This window comes from Tachyglossus aculeatus, chromosome 25 (assembly GCF_015852505.1).
Source record: "Tachyglossus aculeatus isolate mTacAcu1 chromosome 25, mTacAcu1.pri, whole genome shotgun sequence".
Taxonomy (NCBI): Eukaryota; Metazoa; Chordata; class Mammalia; order Monotremata; family Tachyglossidae; genus Tachyglossus; species Tachyglossus aculeatus.
In genome coordinates, this window is record NC_052090.1 from 3,166,439 (window position 1) to 3,191,135 (window position 24,697).

General features: G+C 45.5%; 1 protein-coding gene across 1 annotated transcript in view; it reads right to left on the bottom strand.

The window, feature by feature from the left end:
• Nucleotides 1-17,868, bottom strand: part of VSTM2A (V-set and transmembrane domain containing 2A) — a 38,348-nt gene extending 20,480 nt beyond the window's left edge. Inside the window, exons 1-4 of the mRNA XM_038766416.1 lie at nucleotides 17,574-17,868; nucleotides 14,661-14,812; nucleotides 13,175-13,225; nucleotides 8,808-9,144 (exon numbers count right to left, since the gene is read on the bottom strand). Of these exons, the coding sequence (XP_038622344.1) occupies nucleotides 8,808-9,144; nucleotides 13,175-13,225; nucleotides 14,661-14,812; nucleotides 17,574-17,649 (616 nt within the window). The 5' untranslated portion in view covers nucleotides 17,650-17,868. The remainder of the gene's footprint in view (nucleotides 1-8,807; nucleotides 9,145-13,174; nucleotides 13,226-14,660; nucleotides 14,813-17,573) is intronic.
• Nucleotides 17,869-24,697: the final 6,829 nt, after the last annotated feature.

Sequence of the window (24,697 nt, forward strand, 5' to 3'; positions counted from 1 at the left end):
TCACTACGCTCTTTGCCTCCAGTTTCTCTCTTTTCCAGGCAATACTTCATTGCTGTCTAGATAACTTTCTAAAACAGAATTTTTTGTGCTTCTCCTTACTCCTTAAATACCTTCAATGGTTTCCTATTCCTTTCAACATAAAGCTGACGCTCCTGACCACTGACTTGGAAACACTCAACTCTCTCTTTTGTTCTCTCATATTTGGCCTCTTTTCTCCAACCACACCCAAGCTCTCAATTTTCATTGCTTTTACTCATTCATCTCCCATTTTTGACTCTTCGCTGGATCGCTTCCACATGCCTGGAACTCCTTCCTCCTTTATATCCACCAAATGATGTTGCCCTCCCCAGCTCCCCACCGTATTCAAAGCTCTTCTGAAATCACTTATCCTTCTAGATTCCTTTCCTAATTAGTTTCTTCTCTCTCCACTTTACATCCTCTAACTACCACTTCAGCCCTTTCATGCCACCTAAGCACATACTTTCAACCTCCCATAGCACTTATGTACAAATGCTATATACTCTCCATTACTTTCTCTAAACTGCAAGATCATCGCAGGGAATGTGTCTACCAACTCAATTTGTACTTCCCAAGTGCTCAGTACAGTGCTCTGCACACAGTAAGTGCTCAAGAAATATGATGGAATGAATGAATTAATTGTACTCTCCCAAGTACTTAGTACAGTATTCTGCAAAACAGTACACGCTCAATAAATACAATTGATTGATTTTGTCTGTCTCTCCCTCTAGATTATAGGCTTGAGAGCAGGGAAAATGTATTCTAATGATAGCATGCTCTTTCAAGTGTAATCACAGTGCTCTGCACATATTAGGCCCTCAATAAATGCTATGGATTGATTTTCTTTATTTGGGAACTGAGAACTTTTTTATTACCAATTTTCTGCTCTCATTTCTCAGCAACTTTTGTGCAATTGTTCCATCTTAAGCAAACTTACATCACTTGAAGATTCCAGTCTACAGTTCAGAGATTCACAGACTTTCTGGAAAAAGCTCTGATGATCCTTGCCATGAGTTGGGGCATGCAGCTGAATGGATGCCACAGTGGGCTCATGGCTTTGTCTCTCCCTCCGCAGGTCACACTCCTCCTGGCTCGTTGCAACTTTGGATTTCTAAAGGAAGAGCGGGAGCCTCTTTGCCCAAGTTGCAAGAGACTGGACCAGAAATACCAAGCCCAGTTTCCTTCCTGATACACCAGGGGACAGTCCATCCTGATTACTGCTGGTTCTTTTTAGGGAAAGTAAATTCATGGTTTGAGGTTAAAAACACTTCTACTTCTTTCAAGTGATTCCTAATTTAATTCAATTCAATTCAGTAGTATTTATTGAGTGCTTATTGTGTGCAGAGAACTGTACTGAGTGCTTGGGAAAGGTACAACACAACAATAAACGGTGACATTCCCTGCCCACAACAAGCTTAGGTAACTCCATCTTACATGGAACAAAAATGATTATTAAAGATCTCGGGAGTTAAAATGCATTTCCTCTTTTTTATAAGATAAAAATTCAAAATATAACTGTTGGAGTTTTATATGTCTTTTTTTATATGCACACACACACCACATAAACATACATACGCATATATCCAGCCCTGGAATGCAGACAGCTCATCTGCATTGAGGCAATTCTCAGAGCAAAATTGCTCTGCAGGTGGGACAAATGAAGCAAAAGGATGACAGCAGGATAACCAAGGACCCGCTGTGTGGTGAACTGAAAGTCACTAGCACAGAATAAATGTTTTAAAGACAGTGAAGCCCAGTCTCAAACAATGCGAACAAGCTGTGGACTACGGGCAAGCCACCTCAGCAGACAGACCAGTCTGGTGAAAAGGGTTGTTCTAGAAAAAAGGCTTCACATCGATTAGAATGGGTAGCCTCAAAAACAAAGACAGGCCCTGAATGGGATGATCCCAACAGTATAGAAAAAACCCACATATTCTTATATGTTTACAATGCCCAAGGTAGCTCTGATATTGCAGCTCTTTGTGGGTGGGAACATGGCTACCAACTCTTTTAAACTGTACTCCCCCAAGCATTTAGTACAGTGTTGTGTACCCTGAAAGCACTCAGTAAATATCACTGATTGATTGGTTGGTCTACTCACCCATAGTCATGCTCAATGAAAAGATCTCCCTCTCAGGAGTAATAGCTCCCTAAATCAGCATGAATATCCATATTGTCAGAACAAAATGCAGCCATAATCAGTAATGACTCAAACTGGCAACACCCAGAGAATTTATCAGCAGACCATCCAATCATTTGATCACATTCCATGTTAGCCCTCTGGGATTACATAATGACTTGAAGAAGAGAGAGTTAACATGAGATTTTCTGTACTTCCCAACTCAAATTCTCCACTTCCTAGCTATTTCTGGGGACCATCCCTCACTGTGAAATCTGATTTATGTTAGCGATTCAATGTTGACTCCAGTTCTATTTCATACTTGACAAGTGTCATTCTCCTAATTAGATGAGTATTGTTCTCATCATCATATAACATGATGACTTTCTGAGACACCATCTTCAGTTTTATTCTGTTTGGTATCTCATTTGTGTTTTCACCCCAGATCAATCAGTGCGATTTCCCTTTTATCTACCAGGGATTAGCATAGATCTTATGGCTCTCTTGGCTAGTAAGAGGGCTTGGATGAACGGAAGTGTTCCTCGGGTCCTATAATAATAATAATAACAAAAACAATCAGCCAAACACAGTCCCTGTCCCACACGGGCTCCTGGTCTAATGGAAAGGAAGAACATGTATTAAATTCTCATTTTACAGATGAGGAAACTGTGGCATAGAGAAGTTCAGTGACATGCCCAAAGTCACATAGCAAGCAATTGGCAGAGCATTGCCATTGTTCCCATTGTTGAGTGGCACTCACTTCCCCCATAAAAGCTATTGAGGTTTCTGTGACATGCCATTCAGCATCATTTGATTAATTCACTATTGGAAAGACCAAAAATACTTGAAGTAATGGTAAATTAAGGAAGCTTAGAGATTCTGATGTTAAGAACACCCAAAGTCATTTCTAGCCAGAAAAATGCCTTCCCTGAACTTTCCGTCATCAATCAACACAGCCCAGTTCAAGCCCTGTCTGCCTGCAAAGCAACTACAAACAGGCATGATGCCCTCAAAACCTCCATCTGATCCAAGCGGGGCTTCCCTCAGTTCAAGAATTTGAGAGAATGGCCTCTACAGCGCCAAACAAAGAGGATTTCATATCAAACCCCATATGAAATGTTTAATCTGTTATTGGAAAGCTAAAAAAGTCCTACAGCACATGAACACCTGGAGAGTTTCCAGTACTCTACCAGTCTCGACTATGGGAGGGAGGGTCAAGCAGAGGCATATCCATTCCATTCCTAGCTCGGGCAGTGGCTAACGAGTGGAAGGCAATCTGCTACAAGTCAAAACTCCCTTTTGCTGGGCAGCACCAGCATGGGAGAGTGTCGAGGGTGGACACTCTGGTTTACTGGGAGGAAGGAGGCAATGGTAAACTGCTTCCATATTTTTACCAATAAAACTCTATGGATACACAACTGGAATAACTGCAGATGGAGATAGGGTATTCCAGGAGAGATAATGATAATAATAATAATAATAATAATAATAATAATAATATTTGTTAAGTGCTTACTTTGTGCCAAGCACTGTTCTTAGCACTGAGGAAGATACAAGGTAATTAGGTTGTCCCATGTGGGGCTCACAGTCCTAATCCCCATTTTACAGATGAGGTAACTGAGGCACAATGAAGTTAAGTGACTTGCCCAAAGTCACACAGCTGATAAGTGGTAGAGCCAGGATTAGAAACCATGACCTCTGACTCCCACGCACGAGCTCTTTCCACTAAGCCACGCTGCTTGCCGGACACGACTCAACAGTGTAAGAACAACAACAACGGCACATTAAATTTGCTCAGGGAAAAGAACAGTAACATATCAACTAAAATTGTAAAGACCCTATGAGAAAAGCTAAATTCTCTTACGGGCTTTTTTCTTTTTAAATGACATTTGTAAAGTACTTATTACATGCTGGGCCCTGAACTAAGGCCTTGTACTAAGTAGTGGTGTAGATACAAGATAATCAGTTTCGACATAGTCCCTTTTCCACATAAGGCTCACAGTCTTAATTCCCATTTTAAAGATGAGGTCATTGAGGCCCAGAGAAGTTAAGTGACTTCCTCAAGGTCACACAGCAGAAACGTGGCAGAAACAGTATTGGCATTTCTGACTAGTAGGTCTGTGCTCTTTCCACTAGCCACTCTGCTTCTCCAGTTTACCTACTAAAATTAATGTTACCAGCTTTAAAGTAACTTTCTATTATTTATAATCCTTGTAAAAACATCAGCAATAGTTACAGTTGCAGTAGCAATAGTAGGAGTAATAGAAACAGCAATAGCAGTAAAAGCACTTATTGGGCACCAACTGGGCACACTGAAATATACTAAGTGCTTAGGTAAGCATGAACACAAAGAAGTGGCATATTCTTTACCCACAAGTAGATTACACTCTAATGGGAGAGACAAACATTAAAATAACTACAACTAGAGAAATCAAAATAAATAGAATGAGCAATTGAATAAACACGTGCACAAGTCCTGGAGATGGATGTAAGTAAATATGCAATTGTTGAAAATGATGCATGGATATTGGGCTTTAAACTGGAAAGAATATTTGGAGGACGTGGGATTTTAGAAGGGTTTGGGAGATGGCTAGAGCTGGGTCTGTCTGATGTGGGTAGAGAGAGAGCTCCTGTTGTGGGTAGGGGAAGAGTATGAACAAGGGAAAGGAGGAGAGAGAGTCAAGAGCCAAGGAGAGTTAGAAGGTTATCTTGTGAGGAATGAAGAGAGCAAGTTGGGTGGGAAATAGGGGAAAGCAGATATGTAAGATGTTGGGGGTTGATTGGAGAACCTTGAAATCCATCATGAGGAGTCTTGGCTTGATGCTGAAGGGAAGTGGGAAATTAGCCTTGATTACAGCCTACCTGTAATGCGATGAGAGCTTGGACCAGGTCCATAGAGATCTGGGTAGAGAGAAATGGGTAGATCTGGGAGATGTTATGTGAGAAGCAGTGTGCTCTGGTGGAAAGAGCATGGTCCTAGGAGTTAGAAGGACCTGGGTTTGAATTCCAGCTCCTCCACTTGTCTGCTGTGTGACCTCTGGCAAGTTACTTAACTTCTCTGTGCCTCAGTTTCCTCATCTTTCAAATGGGGATTAAACACTGCCCTGCCTCCCACTTTGACTGTGAGCCCCATATGGAATAGGGATAAATCTTGATAATCTGATCTTGATAAATTGCTTCTAACCCAGAGATTTGTATTCTGCTTAGCATGAAATAAGTGCTCAAAAAAAATAATTATTATCATTACTTGTGGGTGTTATCAACTAAGATGGGAAAGTTAGAAGTAGGGAGGGTTTAGTAGGCTTAGATTTGTTGAATTTGAGGTGCTGGCAGGATAATCAAGTGAAAATTTCCTGATGATAAGAGGAGATGAAGGATTGAATCTTAGCTGAGTGTCAGATGCTGAAGAGATTGATTTGGGAGTCATCTACGTAGAGTGAGAATAGGGAGAGAGTGTAGAGAGAAAGAAGAATAGGGAATACAGGACAGAGCTTTGTGTTCTGTTTTCCAAAAAGATAGGGAATGAGAGGCAGGAGAACGACTAATGAATAAAACTGAGAAGGAACAGGCAGAGACATATGAGAATCAGGAGAGAACAGTGTCAATAAAACTGAGGCCCGATAGTGTTTCAATCAGTCAATCATATTTATTGAGCACTTACTATGAGCAGAGCACTGTACTAAACACTTGGGAGAGTGCAGTATAGCAATACGACAGGCATGTTCCCTGCCCACAGCGAGCTTACAGTCTAGAGGAAAGAAGGAAGGAATGATTTGCAGGCTCAAAGGCAAGAAGAAAGTGAAGGAGGATTAGGAAAGCGAAGAGCCCATTGAAATTAGCTCTGAGAATATAAACTGGGACCTAAAAGAGTCCAAACTTGGAGAAGTAAAAGGATCAAAAACCTGATTGTTGTGGGCAAGACTAGAGATGCCTCCATCTCTATTCTTCATAATAATTGAAGAAGTTTGAATAGGTTAGGGGTATGGAGATGGGCTGATAGCTGAAGAGGCTGCAAGATCCAGAGAAAACAGTATTATCCACAGAAAGGGAAAAGCTAGGAAGGCAAGTGGCTTTAGGATGAAAGATGAGTAGTTTTTGTATGCAGTTTGAGTTTGAGGTGACAGCAGGATGTCCAAGTGAAGATGTCTAATTGGCAAGAGGAGGATGTAGGATTAAAGGTTAGATGAAAGTTCAGGGAGCCATCCAAAGGGTTCAATTAAATCTACTGTCTTCAAATTAAATTTTAAATGTTGTAAATTTAAACCGTAATTCTAACATGCATAATGACTCTGTTAAATTGTGTATGAAGAATACTCTGGAAGAGCAAATGGAAATGAAGCTTTTTATTATATGCTTGAAGGTAGTGCTTTGGTTTATTAACATTAATTCTGGAGATGGTGATGACAGTGATGATAATGATGATGATGATGATGTTGATGATGATGAGCTCTTTTCTGAACAACCCCTGTAGGTACCCTTGAATAATTAGCTGCAGTTGTGGAATCAACACCTATAGCATGGCAGCACAAAAATGATTTTCTTTACATTGACTCATCTAAGCCCTTCTGCTGGGTACATTCTATAGAAAATCTATTCTGCTGCACATTCTATAGAAAATCAATCCCTTCTGTACTGTGGCACTTCCGTCAAATAGTTTGTTTTCTACAAAAATGTGTTTTTGGGATCCAAAGTATAAAAATATGGGGAAGTGATCATATGTGTGATTTTCTAAAGAATTCTTCCCAATTATGGACATACTGTTATTTTAATTCCATTGCTATGTAAGTAAGAAGCAGTGTTGCCTAATGGTTAGAGCACGGGCCTGGGTTCTAACCCTGGCTCTGCCACTTCTCTGCTGTGTGACCTTGGGCAAGTTACTCAATTTCTCTGTGCCTCCGTTATCTCTTCTATAAAATGGGGATTAAGACTGTGACCCCATGTGGGAAATGGACTGTATCCAACCTTATTAGCTTGTAGCTATCCTTTGTTTAGTACAGTGCTTGACATAGGGTAAGTGCTTAATTAAAAAAGTAATCTATCTGTTGAAGTTCATAACTCGAAATTTTAATAAACGACCTATATTTTTTCACCCAACAACTAGTACAACTTTCAACTTTCTATTTTGACATCAAAAGAACCTATATTAAGCAGTTAAAGAGACCTGAGATTATTTTATGCTATATTAGGGAATTATGAAAAAAAGGGTATCGACCTTCCTCTGAATGCTTAAAATTGTACTTTTGTCATTTGGAGTTTTCCATAAACCTGAGTCCTAACATACTGTGACAGTAGTAGTAGTAGTAGTAGTAGTAGTAGTAGTAGTAGTAGTAGTAGTAGTAGTAGTAGTAGTAGTAGTAGTATTGTAGCATTACCAAGCTGTACAGTGCAGAGTCCAAGATCAATCTTATTTTGATCAACTGAAGAGAAAGTTCATGTTTCCCAAAAGATGAAACCATTGAGAAGAAATTACAAGAAACCCAATTCAGCTGCTTAGTGTTCTAGATAGATAGATAGATAGATAGATAGATAGACAGATAGATAGTCACACCTTGGCCCTGTCCTTCATCAAGGAGAAATGCTGAAAAATAGCTTTCATTGACCTGCATGCCTTTAAAGTTATGCAAGGAAAATGGAGGATTACAAATGATCTGTTTTGATGTAAACGGAAAGACAACATCAAAAATGGCCCAAAATGAGATGAAGAGCACTCTTCTTCCTTAGCAAATTGAATAGGAATCATTTGTGGATATATTTTCTATGAAGGTGTGAAATAAGAATTTAAAAGGGAAGAAACTTCCCCTCCCCAAATTGAATAGGAATCATTTGTGGATATATTTTCCATGAAAATGTGAAATAAGAACCTAAAAGGGAAGAAACATCCCCTTATGCGTCCTTGGCACCCTAATACAATAGAATGGAATTAGCTCTTAGGGAAAGAAGAGGAGGTTCCAATAAAGCCTTAACCATTGTCTTAACTGTAAGACATACCTCTAAGAATTTGTTAGATTATTAAATGAGCAAATACCATTTAGAGAAGCTTTAACTTGCACATCTGGCTTGAGTAAAGGTGGTTTCTCAATCCCCATCAACCTGGAATAACTACTCCTAAATGGCTTCCTGTTTGTAGCCTCTGCTGCTTTGTCATCTTCAAATTCCTCTCAGCTAGATAGAGTACAGCACCCTGGGTTCATCGGCTGAAATTTCTAGCTCAGATCCCCAAATCCCTGGGGGACACTATTATTTTCAAGCAAAAGGCTCAGAAAGTGGGCATAGTGTTATCATTCCCCAGTGCCTGCTTTGAAAAGGTATGAAACCTCTAAACTGGGGAATGAGTACTGCAGCAGAATTCAAAGAAAGCAAATATGCACTGGCTAGTGGTGTCCTCTTCCCATTATCTGCTGTTTGTATTTGAGGAAATGCCAGCAGCATTGGCATTCATCTGCTGCATTCCCCCAAGGGTGGCCTTGAAAGGAATTAGTCCGGCAAATCAACACTCGCTGTGAAACTTCACCTGAATTTTAAGGGATGTCTTGTTTCCAATACGGGTTCTGTGAACCTCCAGCCCCCAGTCTTCCCCTAAGTACCACCCTCTGGGTGATTCTGGAGAAACAATCCTCAGGTTGAGAGCTAGTTCGTCACAAAATGAAAGGTTCAAAAGACTTGGTCATACCTGATTGTGGGCCTTGTTTAGGGATTTGGGCTGTGGCTTGCGGGCTGGAGGTGGAGCGCATTTGCTGAAGGGCAGAGTTATGGATGCCACTGGGCGCAGCAGCCGAGACGTTCTTGCGTGGCTTGGGATCTTGCAACCACATTGGGGATGCTTCAAAGGCTTGCATTCTCCGAGAGTGGCTGTGGGCGTTCACTTTCAGATATGCCTGGGCTTTATATTCCTGAAGGTCTCCATAGTTGGCGTCTGTCACCCTGCACTCGTATAAGCCTTCATCCTTTTTCCTCACCTTGGAAATCTGAAGCTTGTGGGAGATGTCATTTCCCTGCACTTTCACTGTCTGCAAGAGGCGTAGGAAAAAAGACTCTTCATCAATCCTCTTTTGGCCGTTCAGTCTGAACGTCTTAGAGACCGAAAATCCTTCATGACAGAGGACCCCTCTTTAAGGAAAACACTCAGAGGGTGGATTCTGTTTCTCAGTTCACTCAAAATGGACATGAGGAACAATGGGATAATTGAATCCCAAATCATCCATTGCAGATTCCATTAGCCCCCATTGTCCTCAATTCCAAACAAGGAAATCTCAATGGAAGAATTTTCAAAATAGAGAACTTTTACTACTGAAATGGTAATAACCCCTCAAATTAAAAATTTAAGAAAGAATTCTCCTTTTAAGCTACATCTTTGACAATTATAACTATTCTTAAAGGGAAAACCCAAGCATATCTTTGGATAAGTCTCTGCTCACAATTCAGGCCTACTCTAGATTTTAAGAGAAGCAGCATGGCTTAGTGGAAAGAGCACGGGTTTAGGAGTCAGAGGACATGGGTTCTAATCCCAGCTCTGCCACTTGTCAGTGTGTGACCTTGGGCAAGCCACTTAACTTCTCTGTGCCTCAGTTGCCTCACCTGTAAAATGGGGATTAAGACTGTGAGCCCCACGTGGGACAACCTGATTATCTTGTACCTATCTACCCCAGCGTTTAGAATAGTGCTTGGCTTAACAAATCATATCATATACCATCATCATTATTATTATTACTATTACTGAATTACTATATTAGAAACAGAGAAAAAGATTGCCAATATTCTCTTTGTAATCCTTTTAAAAATATTCACCATGCAGGCACCATTTGTTTTTCCAAGGATAGCTTTATGTTTTGATGAGCACTCTATTGGCACCTGGCAATAGTCATTTCTCAGTAATGATTCCCAAAGGGTATACTAAAGACCAAATTACCAATTCCACTAGTATTTATAGTGATCTATTTATTTTTCTAAAGGACTAACTGAAACCTTTTGAAGAAATAAAATGATGTCCATGAGGGACAAGTGATTTTTCGCTCCAGGAAAAATTCTTTTGATTATTATTTTCTTTTTAAAGGTATTTGTTAATCACCTACTATGTGTCAAGCACTGTGCTAAGCATGGGGTAGATATAAAATAATCAGATTAGGCACAGTCACTGCCCCACATGGGACTCATAGTCCAAGCATTGAATCCCCATTTTAAAGTTGAGTAAACTGAGGCACAAAGAACTTAAGTGACTTGCCCAAGGTCACACAGCAGACACGGAGGCCTTCCCAGACTGAGTTCCCTCCTTCCTCTCCCCCTCCCCATCCCCCCATCCTACCTCCTTTCCCTCCCCACAGCACCTGTATATATATTTGTACAGATTTATTACTCTATTTTACTTGTACATATTTACTGTTCTATTTATTTTATTTTGTTAATATGTTTTGTTTTGTTGTCTGTCTCCCCCTTCTAGACTGTGAGCCCGCTGTTGGGTAGAGACCATCTCTATATGTTGCCAACTTGTACTTCCCAAGCGCTTAGTACAGTGCTTTGCACACAGTAAGTGCTCAATAAATATGATTGAATGAATGAATGAAAGTGGCAGAGGAAGGATTAGAAGTCAGGTCCCCTGACTCATAGGCCCATGCTTTTTCCACTAGACTGTATTGCTTCTTTGCATAATACTATACTTTGCCCTCTGATTGACATTCCCATACCCTGCCCGGGAAGCAGGATTGCCCCTTCTGCACCTGGGATTTAGTGAATTGATGATCCACGGCAAAGATCAGCTAACTACTTGTGGAAATGACTATCTGAGAGCCTAAGAAAAGAAAGACCTCAAACAAAATTGTGTTTTCAACTAGACCCTTTCCAAGTAATGTATCTTTTTAGCTCATATAGACAGGGTAAGGCACAAACAGCAGACATGGACATATCTTTTCGGATCCTAACTTCCTCCACCCCAACTATTTAATTTGATTTAGGCAGATATCTGTTGCCATTTTAATTGTTCAATAAATTATTTCCAGTAGCTCGACATTCCTAATAACTGATCTTTCAAAGCACATCTTTGAAATTGCTACGTTTTTACTGAACGAGGTGGCTAGGAAATTTATAATATGGAATTATTCATTATTATCACTTATTAACATTTGCAATTTGCAGGCTTTTCTGCAAAGTTTAGAATTCCCACTTGAATTAGAAGATCTGTATCCCATCGATTTGGGATTTTTTTAATGAAAACAGAAATCCAAAAGTCATTAGCTCTAATGTGAACCCCTTCGAGATGCATCACTTTCCAATGCTTCTCTCCTAACTCCAAGGGAAATTGCAGCCTCCATTGTCTGCCTATGGATTTAGGATTAATATTCTTTATGTGGGGAGGGGGTAACAATGCTTCTGATACACTGTTCATTGCGGACATCTAGCCGTGGAGGAAATTAGCCACGTCTTTCAACTGCCCAACAAATCTTCCAATTTCCAAGAGAAAGCATGCTTTTATCTCTTCAGGAAATCATTATATTCAAATCTATAAATATCTTTAAAGACTAAGGCATAGAGTTTCATGGCAATGTAATCTGTTAACCACTTTTTATGGTATTTGTTCAGTGCTTACTATGTGCGAGGCACTGCTAAGCGATGGTGTAGATACAAGCTAATCAGGTTGGAGACAGTCCATGTCCCAAATGAGGCTGACAGTCTTAATCCCTGTTTTGTTGGTGAGGTAACTGAGGCACAGAGAAGTTGAGTGACTAGCCCAAGGTCATGCAGCAGACACCTGGCAGAGCCAGGATTAGAACCCAGGTCCTTCTGATTTCCTGACCAGTGCTGTGTCCACCGGGGCACTCTGCTCACTGTCTGTGCCTCAGTCACTTAACTCCTCTGTGCCTCAGTTTTCTGATTTGTAAAATGGGGAAAAAATGCCAACTCTCTTCACTTAATGCCCCAAATGAGGCAGAAACTGTGTCTGATCCGATTATTTTGAACCTAACTTGATGCTTACTATGGTGCTAGACACATGCAAGCACTAAATAAATTCCACAATTATTAACTGTTGAAAAAAAAATCTAAATTATGTAATTTCCAAATTCAATTTGGGAACATGTTCATAGAATTTATTATAAATTCATAGGCTTGGAATGCGCAGATCCACATTCATAGTTGATTTTTTAAAATTTAACCCTTAACGATTCAAAAGCAGGAACCGTATATGCTTGCTTTAATACAACTATAATTTTAACACAACTGTTGAGACAAGTACTTGCTTATTTTTCCATATGATAAAGCACCTTAATTCTAAAACTGGAAAAAGTGTATGTTCTTTTTTTTTCTAGGATCATCAGTGTCATCTGAAACATCTGTGTCATTTTATCAAATTATTAAATCTAATCAAATTCTTGTTGATGTTCCCTCCAAAATGACTTTTCTCATCTCATCTCATCTCATCTTCAAATGTAATCTTTCTTATCAATTATTTTTGAGTAGTCTTAGTACTTTAATGCCTTCGTATGACCACCAACTTCCCTATGTTTCTTCATTTATAAGTGGCTGCTGGAAAATGTATATGAAACATGCTCTGTCCTTTAGAGCCCAGAAGATGAAAATGTTATTTTAGTTCAGTTTTAGTATTCACATTTGAATTTCAAGTATTCTGGAACGACAAAAAAAACTAAATGTCTAATTGTTTTTAGTAAAGTATTATTTGCTCCAGGATACAAAATATGAAGAATATTAAAATTGGAGGGTAGGAGAGGGAGGATTTTTTGAGCCAACCTGGTGGGACATCTGCACTTGCAACATATTCTAGGCAATCTCTTTCAGTGTTTCTCTTCTTCACCAATACTCTTTATCCTCTCTCCCTTCCACCCTTTCTCTCCTCGCTCTGCTTCCCCACACCCACCTTTTCTGAAAACAGAGAATGTTCAAAAGGGAAGAGAGCAATCATCATTCCGCGCATCTGTCCCATGCTGGGGGAAGGAGGGGTAAGTAGGGGGATAGATGCTAATTAATGCAAATCAAGGGACTGACAATGAATAGAGGTGAATGTCCCTAACCTTTGGAGGGGGGAAAACTTACACTTATCTTTGTCCCATCACTGTCCAGGTCTCTTTCTGGCAACAGTTCCACCTGTGGGAAAACGTTCCTATTTACTGCTAACCGATTCCATGCTGGTGTCAATGACTCACAGTTTCACACTCACACTGCCCAGCCCAGGTCAGGCAAGATCAGGCTGCTGGACTTGGAGAGGCGCCCTGGCACAGATCCCAGCCCTAGACCAACCCTGCATAACCCAACCCCGCTCCCGGTCCTGCCCCAGCCCCTGCCCTGGGCTACACTCAGTAGCTCTCCAGAGCTGTGACAGATTGCCCTCTGGTTGTTTGCAGCCACCTACATGACAGAAAATTCTAGCATCTAATGCTGACATTGTCGGCAGCATTTCCTGCAGAGGAGAAAGGAGAAGCAGAGGCAGTTTCATTCTATATCAAGGCGATCTCTCCCCAACCCTTCCCACAATTTCCCTGACACCTCAAAGGTGCCCAAGTCTGGATAGGGAGAAATTATGAGTTTGGGGAAAATAGAGAGCTGAAAGGGGATGGGGGAGCTAATGGAAGCCTATATCCTGACCCACAGTGGTGTCAAGGTTTCATTCCATGCTTTCTGAAGCATGGTTTCTAAACTGTATATGTGAATTACATAGGGAAGAAAAATAAGGGGCTGAGACAAAAAGAGGCACCTTTCCAAATCTAAACTGTTTTGGGGAAACTTTGCCCACTATCAAGTAGGTTTGCAGAGTTTCTATTTAATGTGCCGCATCTGTGTGTGTGTGTGTGTGTATGCATGTATGCATGCTGCCATAGTGTATGGATGTGTGTGGTGTCCTAGTGTATGTGTGTGTACAACAATATACCTATCTGTGATGTTTTGCAAACCAAAACACTATATGAATCTTTATGTGCTGCAACATTTTACTCATCTTTTACGGAACAAACAGTATTTGTTCTGTAACAGTGAATCCATGCTTGAATGTGCCTATGTGGTGTGTATTCTTTTGAGACAGTGGGGTGGAAGGAGCAGATGTTTTGTGAGAGGGGGGAGAGGATATGTTGTGTGTTGACTCAGTGTTTCCCTGTGAGGAAGAATGAAGAAAAGATGCCATCTCTAGGCCTAGCTTGTGGGGTCCTGGGTATGATGAACGCTGGAAGAGAGCAGGGCTTAGGGAGCACAGATGCCCCCTCTCCCACCGGGGTGGGAAGGGGGGGGGTGTTGGAGGGAACCATTCCCACACTTGGAAGCAGAGGAAACTGGAGGTGGTGTTAGGGGAAGCATTGGTGACCCATTCCAGCTCCATTATACTTCTCCAAGATGAAGAGTGACAGTGAATCAGGCCAGGGCTCTGGGAGATCCCAGAGAAGAGGGGTAAGGGTGGCAGTCTGTCTGGGACACCTCTTTGCAGGCTTGGCCATCGCAGGTAACCCTCTCCAACCCTCCACGCAACTCAGACTTCTAAACTGAAAGGAGGAGATAGAGCAGGGACGGAATGCTGCATCTGCATGCCCATCACCTCTGGTCCAGGCTCCTGGCTCTCAGCTGCCCTCAAGAACCACCACTGGATCTCCAAGTAGACGGAGGTGGAGCCACTCTGGAAGGCGCATGACATCTCCACATTCTGGCCCTCATTTGCAGTAACATTCCGGGGAAACTCAGTGAATTTTTCTGAAAAACAGATAAGACGTGCACATTGTATTGGAATCTTCCTGCTCTCTGCCTTCTCTCCTCCCATATTTGGTTCCTTCTCCCTCTTCTCCATTTTGATGACGCTTTCCTCACATTTCTCTCTTTTGTCTCTCCCTCTTCTCATGTTCTATTTCTTAATTGTTTCATCCGTCTTCCTCTCCTAGGTCCCCCAGACTGCTTAGATAGTCTGCAGAAACCTATGTCAGTTACCTCTAAAAATAGTAGAAGACTATCCAGTTCAACTAATCACTCCTCTGGGTTAGCAAAAAGACATACGTTAGATCCAACTCTCCCTTTGGGAACATGACATGTCATGCCACTCTCTGACGAATTTGGCATGGGGCAATTTGAAATATCAGCCTGGTTGCTTTAATATATTCTACAGGGTTACTTAGAATCTGGGAATCGATATGTTGAACTGAAGTAGACACCGAGTATCTCTAATGGTCCAAAGAGTAGACTATAATCATTTATTAAGATGCACATTCCAGGCACATTCTTTCGAATGAGCCGTTAGTGTCAGCTTGTGCTGCTTCCAAACAAGGTGTGCTGTTTCCAATAACCTGTGTGAATCCCTGCTCTCAGTGAGTGGTATTTATTGAGCACTTACTGTGTTCAGCACCCTGTAGTAAGTGCTTAGGAGAATACAAGAGATTTTGTAGATGTGTTCCCTGACCACAACAGCTTACTGTCTAACCCAAATTAACTTTCAGGTGTGCCTTTAAATACACCATCTGAACTTAAAGAAGTGAGTGGTTTGGGAGAGCCCTGAAACTGAGCATAATACCGGAGACAGGATTATCGTCACCAATCCGGTGCTCAAAGCGTGTCCAGCTCCGTGACTGAAACTGGCATCTTGCTGCATTTGGTCTAGTTTTCAGTAGGGCGAAACTCCCCCACAGAAGGAGGGGACTTGTCTGGATCTGCGGCCCTATCGGGGAATGGGGGTCTCTCCCCAGCCTCAGGAGGTGATGTTCAACATCCCCCTGGGTTGAGGGGAGAGGGTGGGATTGTTACTGCAGGGAAGCGTTGAGGGGGACTGGGGAGGGGGAGCTGACGGTTTTAAAGAGCCATCAGGGAAGAATCATAAACACATCCTGCGCCTTTTCCAATCGGCTCAAAGATTTTCCCGTCGGTGCCAGCGGGGGGCTTGGAATCTGGGACCTCGCTCCATCATTCCATCATCTTTTAGACTGTGAGCCCACTGTTGGGTAGGGACTGTCTCTATATGTTGCCAACTTGTACTTCCCAAGCGCTTAGTACAGTGCTCTGCACACAGTAAGCGCTCAATAAATACGAATGATTGATTGATTCCCCGGGATACGGAGCGGAGCGTTCAGGGAAGGAGGGCGGGGACCTGTCTGCGGTGCTGAAAGGAGATTCGCATCCCTGGTGGCTCCGGGAGCCGGGATTCACTCAGCCCGCGGGAGGAGGATTAATTCATTCATTCAATCGTATTTATTGAGCGCTTACTGTGCGCAGAGCACTGTACTAAGGGCTTTGGGAAGTATAAGTCGGCAACATATAGAGACGGTCCCTACCCAACAACGGGCTAGTCTAGAAGGGGGAGAAAGACAACGAAACAAAACATGTAGACAGGTGTCAAAACTGTTAGAATCGATAGAATTATAGCTATAGGACGATGCTAGGGACGCATCATCATCATCGTAATAATAATAATAATAATAAAGCGCTTACTACGGGCTGAGCACTGGAGAGATATGGTACAATCAGGTTGTTCCTGCCAGTCTAAGAATGGAGAGCAGATATTTAACCCCCACTCTACAGATGAGGAAACCGAGGCCCAGAGAAGTTAAGCGACTTGAGCAAGGTCACGCACAGAAGGGAAGCGGCACCTCCACCGCGGCCAAAGCAGGGTGTTAGGGGAAAGAGGCCCGAAGGGGTGGGGAGGAGGGACAGGTTTCCCGCCGGAGGTGCTGAGGAGGGCCGGACACCCTCGAAGCTCAGGCTCCGGCTCCGTGCGCGATGGCAAACCAGCATAACGACCGTACAGGGAATCCACAAAGTGAGACAGCACGTACCTAGCCATCCACGCAAACAAATAACACACACCATCCCCACCGGGTATCCATGCACACACAAACACACACACACACGAGAATGCACACCTACGCAGATCGGTACACACACGCACAGGAACACACAGACACACACGCATGCATACCCAGGCAGATAGACACAAACACGCACACGGGCACGCAAACACACACGGAGCAGAGCTGAGTTTCCGAGCAAGTTGGTGCCCAGGCGGAGCAGCGATTTTCCTCCTGAGGCTGAGCCTGCGGGGGGACCCTTGGGGGTCCGTCCAGGCTGTCCCTGACCCCTGGGGGTCCGTCCAGGCCGCCCCTGACCCCTGGGGGCCCGTCCAGGCCGCCCCTGAACCTTGGGGGTCCGTCCAGGACGCTCCTGACACCTGGGGATCCGTCCAATCAATCAATCAATCAATCGTATTTATTGAGCGCTTACTGTGTGCAGAGCACTGTACTAAGCGCTTGGGCAGTACAAGTTGGCAACATATAGAGACAGTCCCTACCCAACAGTGGGCTCACAGTCCCTGACCCTCGGGGTCCGTCCAGGCCGCCCCTGACCCCTGGGGGTCCCTGGCCGTCGGGGGTCCCGGGCCGTCGGGGGTCCCGGGCCGTCGGGGGTCCCTGTCCCCCGGGGTCGGCCCCCGTCCGGCCCCGGCCCCGGCCCCGGAGGGTCCCGGGCAAAGCCTTACCTGGCGAGGAGAGTCGGTGCTGGGCGGCCGCCACGGCGCAGAGCACGAGGCCCCACAGAGCCCCGGAGGCCCCCATGGTCCGGGGAAATGGGGGTGGCGGGGGGGGAAGCCCCGGGCCCGGCTCAGCGGGGGGCCGCGCGGGAAGCCACCTGCCGCCCACCGCCCCACACCCGCATCCCGCCGGGACCCCGCCGGCCGGGGGAGGGGACGGGACGGGGGGGGGGGGATCGGGACCGGCCCCGCCCGAGGAGGGACACGGGATGGATGGACGTGGCGATGGACCGGCCGGGGGACACACGGGGATGGGGACCGGCCTCCCTAACGCCCGCCCGCCCGGCTGCTGCGGCTCCCGGAGCCTGCGCCCACGGCAGCCGCCTCCTCCTCCTACTGCTGCTGCTGCTCCTCCTCCCCTTCCTCCCTCCTCTCCTTCCCCCTCCTCCTCCTCCTCCTCCTCCTGCAGCTGCCGCCGCCGCCGCCGCTGCTGCCGGTGGGGACTGCGGGGTCTCCGCCCCCCTGCGCGCCCAGCACGAGCCGGGGGAGGGGCCGCCGGGGGAGGGGGCGCCCGGGGAGGGGGCACGGGGGGCACAGGGGGCACAGGGGGGGAGGCCCCCTTCGCCCCTCCAAATGTTTTGGCGGGGGACTCGGCCAGGCGGGGAGAGGGCAGGGCACGGCAGGGCAGGGCAGGGCAAGGGAGGGGAGAGGAGGGCAGGGGAGAGGGAGAGGGCAGGGGAGGGCGGTGGAGGGGAGGGCAGGGGAGGAGAGGGCAGGGCATGGGGAGGAGAGGGCAGGGCATGGGGAGGAGAGGGCAGGGGAGGAGAGGGGAGGAGAGGAGAGGGCAGGAGAGGGCAGGGGAGGAGAGGGGAGGGCAGGAGAGGGCAGGGGAGGAGAGGGGAGGGCAGGAGAGGAGAGGGCAGGAGAGGAGAGGGCAGGGGAGGAGAGGGGCGGGCAGGGGAGGAGAGGGGAGGGCAGGGGAGGAGAGGCAAGGGCAGTGGAGGAGAGGGGAGGGCAGGGGAGGAGAGGAGAGGGCAGGGGAGGAGATGGGAGGGCAGGGGAGAGAGGAGAGGGCAGGGGAGGAGATGGGAGGGCAGGGGAGGAGAGGAGAGGGCAGGGGAGGAGAGGAGAGGGCAGGGGAGGAGATGGGAGGGCAGGGGAGGAGAGGGGAGGAGAGGGTAGGGCAGGAGAGGGCAGAGGACAGCAAGGCAGAAGAGGGGAGGGGAGGGAAGGGCAGGGGAGAAGAGGAGAGGGCAGGGGAGGAGGGGGAGGGCAGGGGAGGAGAGAGGAGTGCAGGAGAGAGCAGGGGAGGAGAGAGCAGGGGAGGGCAGGCGAAGGGAGGGGAGGACAGGGGAGTGGAGGGGAAAGCAGAGGAGGGGAGGGGAGGGGAGGGGGAGATAAGCCCTCGGGGCCCTCCCCCCTGCTTCCCCCCCGACGGGTAGAGAAGGAAGGGCTGGGGGCTGGTGGTGGTGGGGGGTCCGGGGTCTTCTCTCCGCAGGGGCCCCACCGCGGCCTTCGGGGAAAGGGCACTGCTCCCTGCAGCCCGACGGGCACAGGCCCGGGGAGAAGGGGAGGCTGGGGGGCTGGGGGGCCGAGGTGCAGGGGCTGGGGAATTGGGGAAAAACAAGACTGGGGGATTGGGGACAGCGAGGTAGGGGCTCGGGGGGAGACCGAGGCTGGGACTGAGGTGGGGCAAGGAGGGGGCTGAGCCCCGCAGGCCCGGGGGACCCTGGGTTCCCAAGGGACCATGGACCCTCCACCTCCACCTCGACGGGCAGTCTCACCGCGCCAGCATCAGGATCAGGGTCGGAAATCCCTGATTTCCTGATTAGAGAAGCAGTGTGGCTCAGTGGAAAGAGCGCGGGCTTTGGAGTCAGAGGTCATGGGCTCAAATCCCGGCTCTGCCAACTGTCAGCTGTGTGACTGGGGATTAAGACTGTGAGCCCCACGTGGGACAATCTGATCACCTTGTAAACTCCCCAGAGCTTAGTACAGTGCTTTGCACATAGTAAGCGCTTAATAAATGTCATTAAAAAAAATCCAAGGGGACACACCAGGCCCACAGGGAGGAACTCTCAAAGCCAGCCCACAGCGGGCTCGAATACCTGTTCGGGGTTCATTCATTCAATCGTATTTATTGAGTGCTTACTCTGTGCAGAGCACTGTAGTAAGCGCTTGGGAATTACAAGTCAGCAACGTATAGAGACGTTCGCTACCCAACAACGGGCTCCCAGTCTAGAAGGGGGAGGCGGACAACAAAATAAAACAGCCCATCGGCTCCTCCTCAGTATCTCCAAGAGCGGCATTTAGTGAGCAAAGCCTGCAAGAAAATGGAACAGAAGTACGGAGGTAAAGGGACAGACGTGGCCAAAGTACACACTGGGTAAAAAGTAAGAGCAAATCTACATGTGATAAATACAAAATAAAATAATTAATGTATTTAAATAGTTCTACATCCAGCGCTTAGAAGACTGTCTGGCATCTACTAAGTGCTTAACAAATTCCATCAAAAAGTGCTAAATGAGACCATTTAGGCCTCATTAGGAGGGATTCAAGATGGGAAATTCCTTGAAGCATATCTGATTCCTTAGCCCTGCTGTTGATCCAGGTGAAAGAGCATTGCTCTGGGATTCAGGATACCTGGGTGTATCAATCAATCAGTCAGTCAATCAGTAATATGTACTGAGCACTTACAGTGCATGCAGCACTGTACTAAGCCCTTGGAAGAGTACAATATAACAGAGTCAGTAGTCAAGTTCTTTGCCTACAAAATCTTTACATTGTAGAGGGTGTCCCAATCCCCAGTTCTGCTTGTTGTGAGTCTCAAGGGCTATACCCCTGAATACTAGCCTGCTTGATGCAGTCTGGGCCATGAAGGAAAGAACAGGGCAAGAGAGTGTGATTGACTCCACCTACACCCCTAACACTAAAATTATTTCCTCTTTGCAGGTCCTCCAGTCTTAGGACAGGGGCTTCTCAGTTAAGCTGTAAGCTCCTCGAGAGTAGGGATCATGCCTATGGACTGTATTGTACTCTCCCAAGCAGTTAGTATGGTGCTTTGCAGAATGTAAGTGCTCAGTAAAGACCATTGGTTGACTGACTGATCTTTCTTCCCTGACAGGAGACCCCATCACCTGATGACTTGTGTTCTTGCTGTGAGGAGCTTGGGTGACAGAGGAACTCCCAAACAGCTGCTCTCTGGAAAGCTGAAATACAAAAATTGTAAGAAGGGGAGAGAGAGAGAAGAAATGCTTTAGACACAAGGAAGGAAAGCCACAAATGATGGGATAGCCTGTGGACAGCTGGGAGATGGCAGGAGAAGGCCTATCAGCCTGGCATGCAGCAGTCAGAAACAAGGTGACTGTCTTGGTGAAAAGCCTTTGAAAAGATCATGAAAAAAGGAATTAAAATAGTGCCAGACACTGTGGATAACAATCACAATGGTGCATAGTGCAGTAAGTGGTCATCTTTTTTGACCCGTGAAGCAGAAGGGGCTGCCTGTCGTGCATTCACCTAATCACGTACTGTTAAAAATCACCAGTGATGGAATGTCATAAACAGTCAATCTATTAATCATTCAATAATATTTAGTAGGTATTTTACTTTATGCAGAACACTGTGTTAAGTGCTTGGAAGGGAAAGTTAGGAGACATGGTCCATGCCAATAAATTACTTGTAGGGAAGCAGAATGGCCTAGTGGAAAGAGCCTTGGCCTGGGGGTTAGAAGGACTTGGGTTCTAATCCTGGCTCCACCACTTGTCTGAAGTGTGACCTTAGGCAAGTCTCTTAACTTCTCTGTGCCTCAGTTGCCTCATCTGTCAAAGTGGGATTAAGACCATGAGCCCCATGTGGGGCAGAGGCTGTGTCCAACCCAATTAGCTTGTATCTACACCAGTGCTTAGAACAGTACTTGACACATGTAAGTGCTTAACAAGTACTATAATTGTTTTATTATTGTTATTGTTATTATTATTATTGGGAAAATAATAAGACGTCAAAAGATATACGTGAGTAAAAGTGCTTAGATGATGCAGAAGTGCTGCACTGGCAGGGAGGAGAGAAATAGCATGGGAAATAAACTAGGGATATGAAAGATTAATCAAGGAAGACCACATGGAGGAGATTAAATTTCAGAAGGGATTTGAAGATGGAGAGAGCTGTGGTCTGACAGATGTGAAGGATGAAGAAATTCCAGGCAAAAGAGGGGGTGAGAGCAGGAGGTTCATTCATTCATTCATTCAATCATATTTATTGAGCACTTACTGTGTGCAGAGCACTGTACTAAACACTTGGGAAGTACAAATTGGCAACATATAGAGATGGTCCTACCCAACAACGGGCTCACAGTCTAGAAAGGGGAGACAGACAACAAAACAAAACATGTGGACAGGTGTCAAGTCATCAGAATAAATGGAAATAAAGCTAGATGCACATCATTAACAAAATAAATAGAATAATAAATATGTACAAGTAAAATAAATAGAGTAATAAATCTGTACAAACATAGAAGCAGCATGGCTCAGTGGAAAGAGCACGGGCTTTGAAGTCAGAGGTCAGGGGTTCAAATCCTGGCTCCGCCACCTGTCGGCTGTGTGACTTTGGGCAAGTCACTTAACTTCTCTGGGCCTCAGTTCCCTCATCTGTAAAATAGGGATGAAGACTGTGAGCCCCATGTGGGACAACCTGATCACCTTGTAACCTCCCTAGCGCTTAGAACAGTGCTTTGCACATAGTAAGCCCTTAATAAATGCTGTCATTATTATTATTATTATTATTATTATATATACAGGTGCTGCAGGGAGAGGAAGGAGGTAGGGTTGGGGGGGGTGGAGAGGAGGAGAGGAAAAAGGAGGCTCAGCCTGGGAAGGCCTCCTGAAGGAGGTGAGCTCTCAGTAGGGCTTTGAAGGGAGGAAGAGAGCTAGCTTGGCGGATGTGTGGAGGGAGGGCATTCCAGGCCAGGGGGAGGATGTGGGCTGGAGGTCGAAGGTGGGACAGGCGAGAACGAGGTACAGCAAGGAGGTTAGCGGCAGAGGAGCAGAGGGTGTGGGCTGGGCTGGAGAAGGAGAGAAGGGAGGTGAGGTAGGAGGGGGCGAGGTGATGGAGAGCCTTGAAGCTGAGGGTGAGGAGTTTTTGCTTGATGCGTAGGTTGACTGGTAGCCACTGGAGATTTTTGAGGAGAGGAGTAACACTCCCAGGGCGTTTCTGCACAAAGATGATCCGGGCAGCAGCATGAAGTATAGACTGAAGTGGAGAGATCAGATCTTTAATCTGATGCCAAATTGTACTTTCCAAGTACTTAGTACAGTGTTCTGCACGCAGTATGTGCTCAAAAAATACTATTGGATGAATGAATGAATGAAGGTGAATCAGTTGACCTTTGGCCAAAGTGTGCTTTGCAACCTGGGTTTGGGGGAGGAGCAAGGATAAGTTGGGGGAACAGAGCTGATTGAGTATATAAAGCTAGTGGAGTTCTGTGTGATGTGGAGACAACCAATGCAATTTGGGAGAAATGGGGAGATATGTGCAAAACAATGATGTAGAAAAGTGATCTGGGCAGCAGAGTGCCCTATTGCTTGGGGGAGGGAAAGACTGGGGCAAGGTGATCTGTGAGGAGGCTGATAGAGTAGTAGAGTCAGGATATGACAAACTGCTAAGACAAGCATGGTGGCAGTTTGGATGGAGCACATTTTGGAGTTGTGAAGGAAAAAGAGAACGGGTTTAGTGACAGACTGAATATGGGGGTTGAAAGAGAGAGAGAGAGAGAGAGATGAGCCAAAGATAATATCAGTATTGATGGTTTGAGAGATCAGGAAAGCTAGGTGGAGGATTTAGGAGGGAAGAGGACATCGGATTTGGACATTTTGAGTTGAATGTGTCAGCTTGACATGTTACCCCAGAGAGGCACATGTTAAGGGCTGGAGAGCCCCCAATCACTGTCTGTCCCACCAACTTCCTGAAAACCAATCATCCTCTTGGGATTGTAAATTCCTTGTGGGCAGGGAACATGTCTAACAACTCCATTACATTGTACTCTCCCAAGTGCTTAGTACAGTGTTTGGCACACAGTAAATGTTCAATATATGTGATTGATTGAGTCAACAAAGACCAAAGTCCTTAGGAAATCCTCCTTTGGGAGGGTGGCTGTGGGATCCTTCTGTGTCTACAAACATAGCCTTTTGACAGGCTGTTTGCTACTTGGTATCAAGGATGCTCCAGGAATTTTTCCTACTTGAATTGGAATGATTTTTCTCTCCAATGAGGCAGGTGAGGAGTGGGGCTGAGACCAGAATCTGCATTTGGGCCTACTTTCCCTGGAAACTGCTGGCTTTGGAAGGCTCCATCTCATTTTTCTACTGATATTATCAGGCCTTGCTCAGCGATGTGAGTCTCAGTGCTGCTATGCCAAAGAGAAAACTGCTGCAGTTGATTTCTAGCCCACTGCAAGGGAGCAAAAGAGATTACCCATATTATAGAAGATCCACTCCTGTGCACAAGGCATTCTTTTTGACCCTAAGCTCTCACGACTAATGGGATGTTTTCAGAGTAGGAGAAAGAAGTTGGGAATGTAGGGTTCTGGGTGAAAATACCATGCACTTGTGCCGGAAAGGAAATTTAAGAGTAAATGTGATTTTTGCCCATTTCCATTCAGGGAATTCTCCACCCGCATCTCCCTTATCCACAACTTTTTGAGAAGCAGCATGGCCTAATGGAAAGAGCCTGGGTTCTAATCCCAGATCTGTCACTTAGCTCCTTTATGACTTTGGGCAAGTCACTTAACTTCTCGGTGATTCAGTTCCCTCATATAAAAAATGGAGATTCAACACCCATCCTCCCTCCTACTTAGTCTGTGAACCCCATGTGGGACATGATGATCTTGTAGCTACCCCAGTGTTCAGTACAGTGCTTGGAATGTAGTAAGTGTTTAACAAAAAATATTATCATTATTATCTCCTTTTTTTCCCACTGCAGTGGATGAGAGGGAACAATACATACTCGGGGCAGATGATAAGACGGTGCTTGTGATAAACTCTCGAAACCAGAATCCAAATCGTACATTATTCCCAAATTAAATTTACATGAAAAAACGACTGAAAACACTTTGCTCCTTTGGCACCATAGGACAGTTGTGTGTT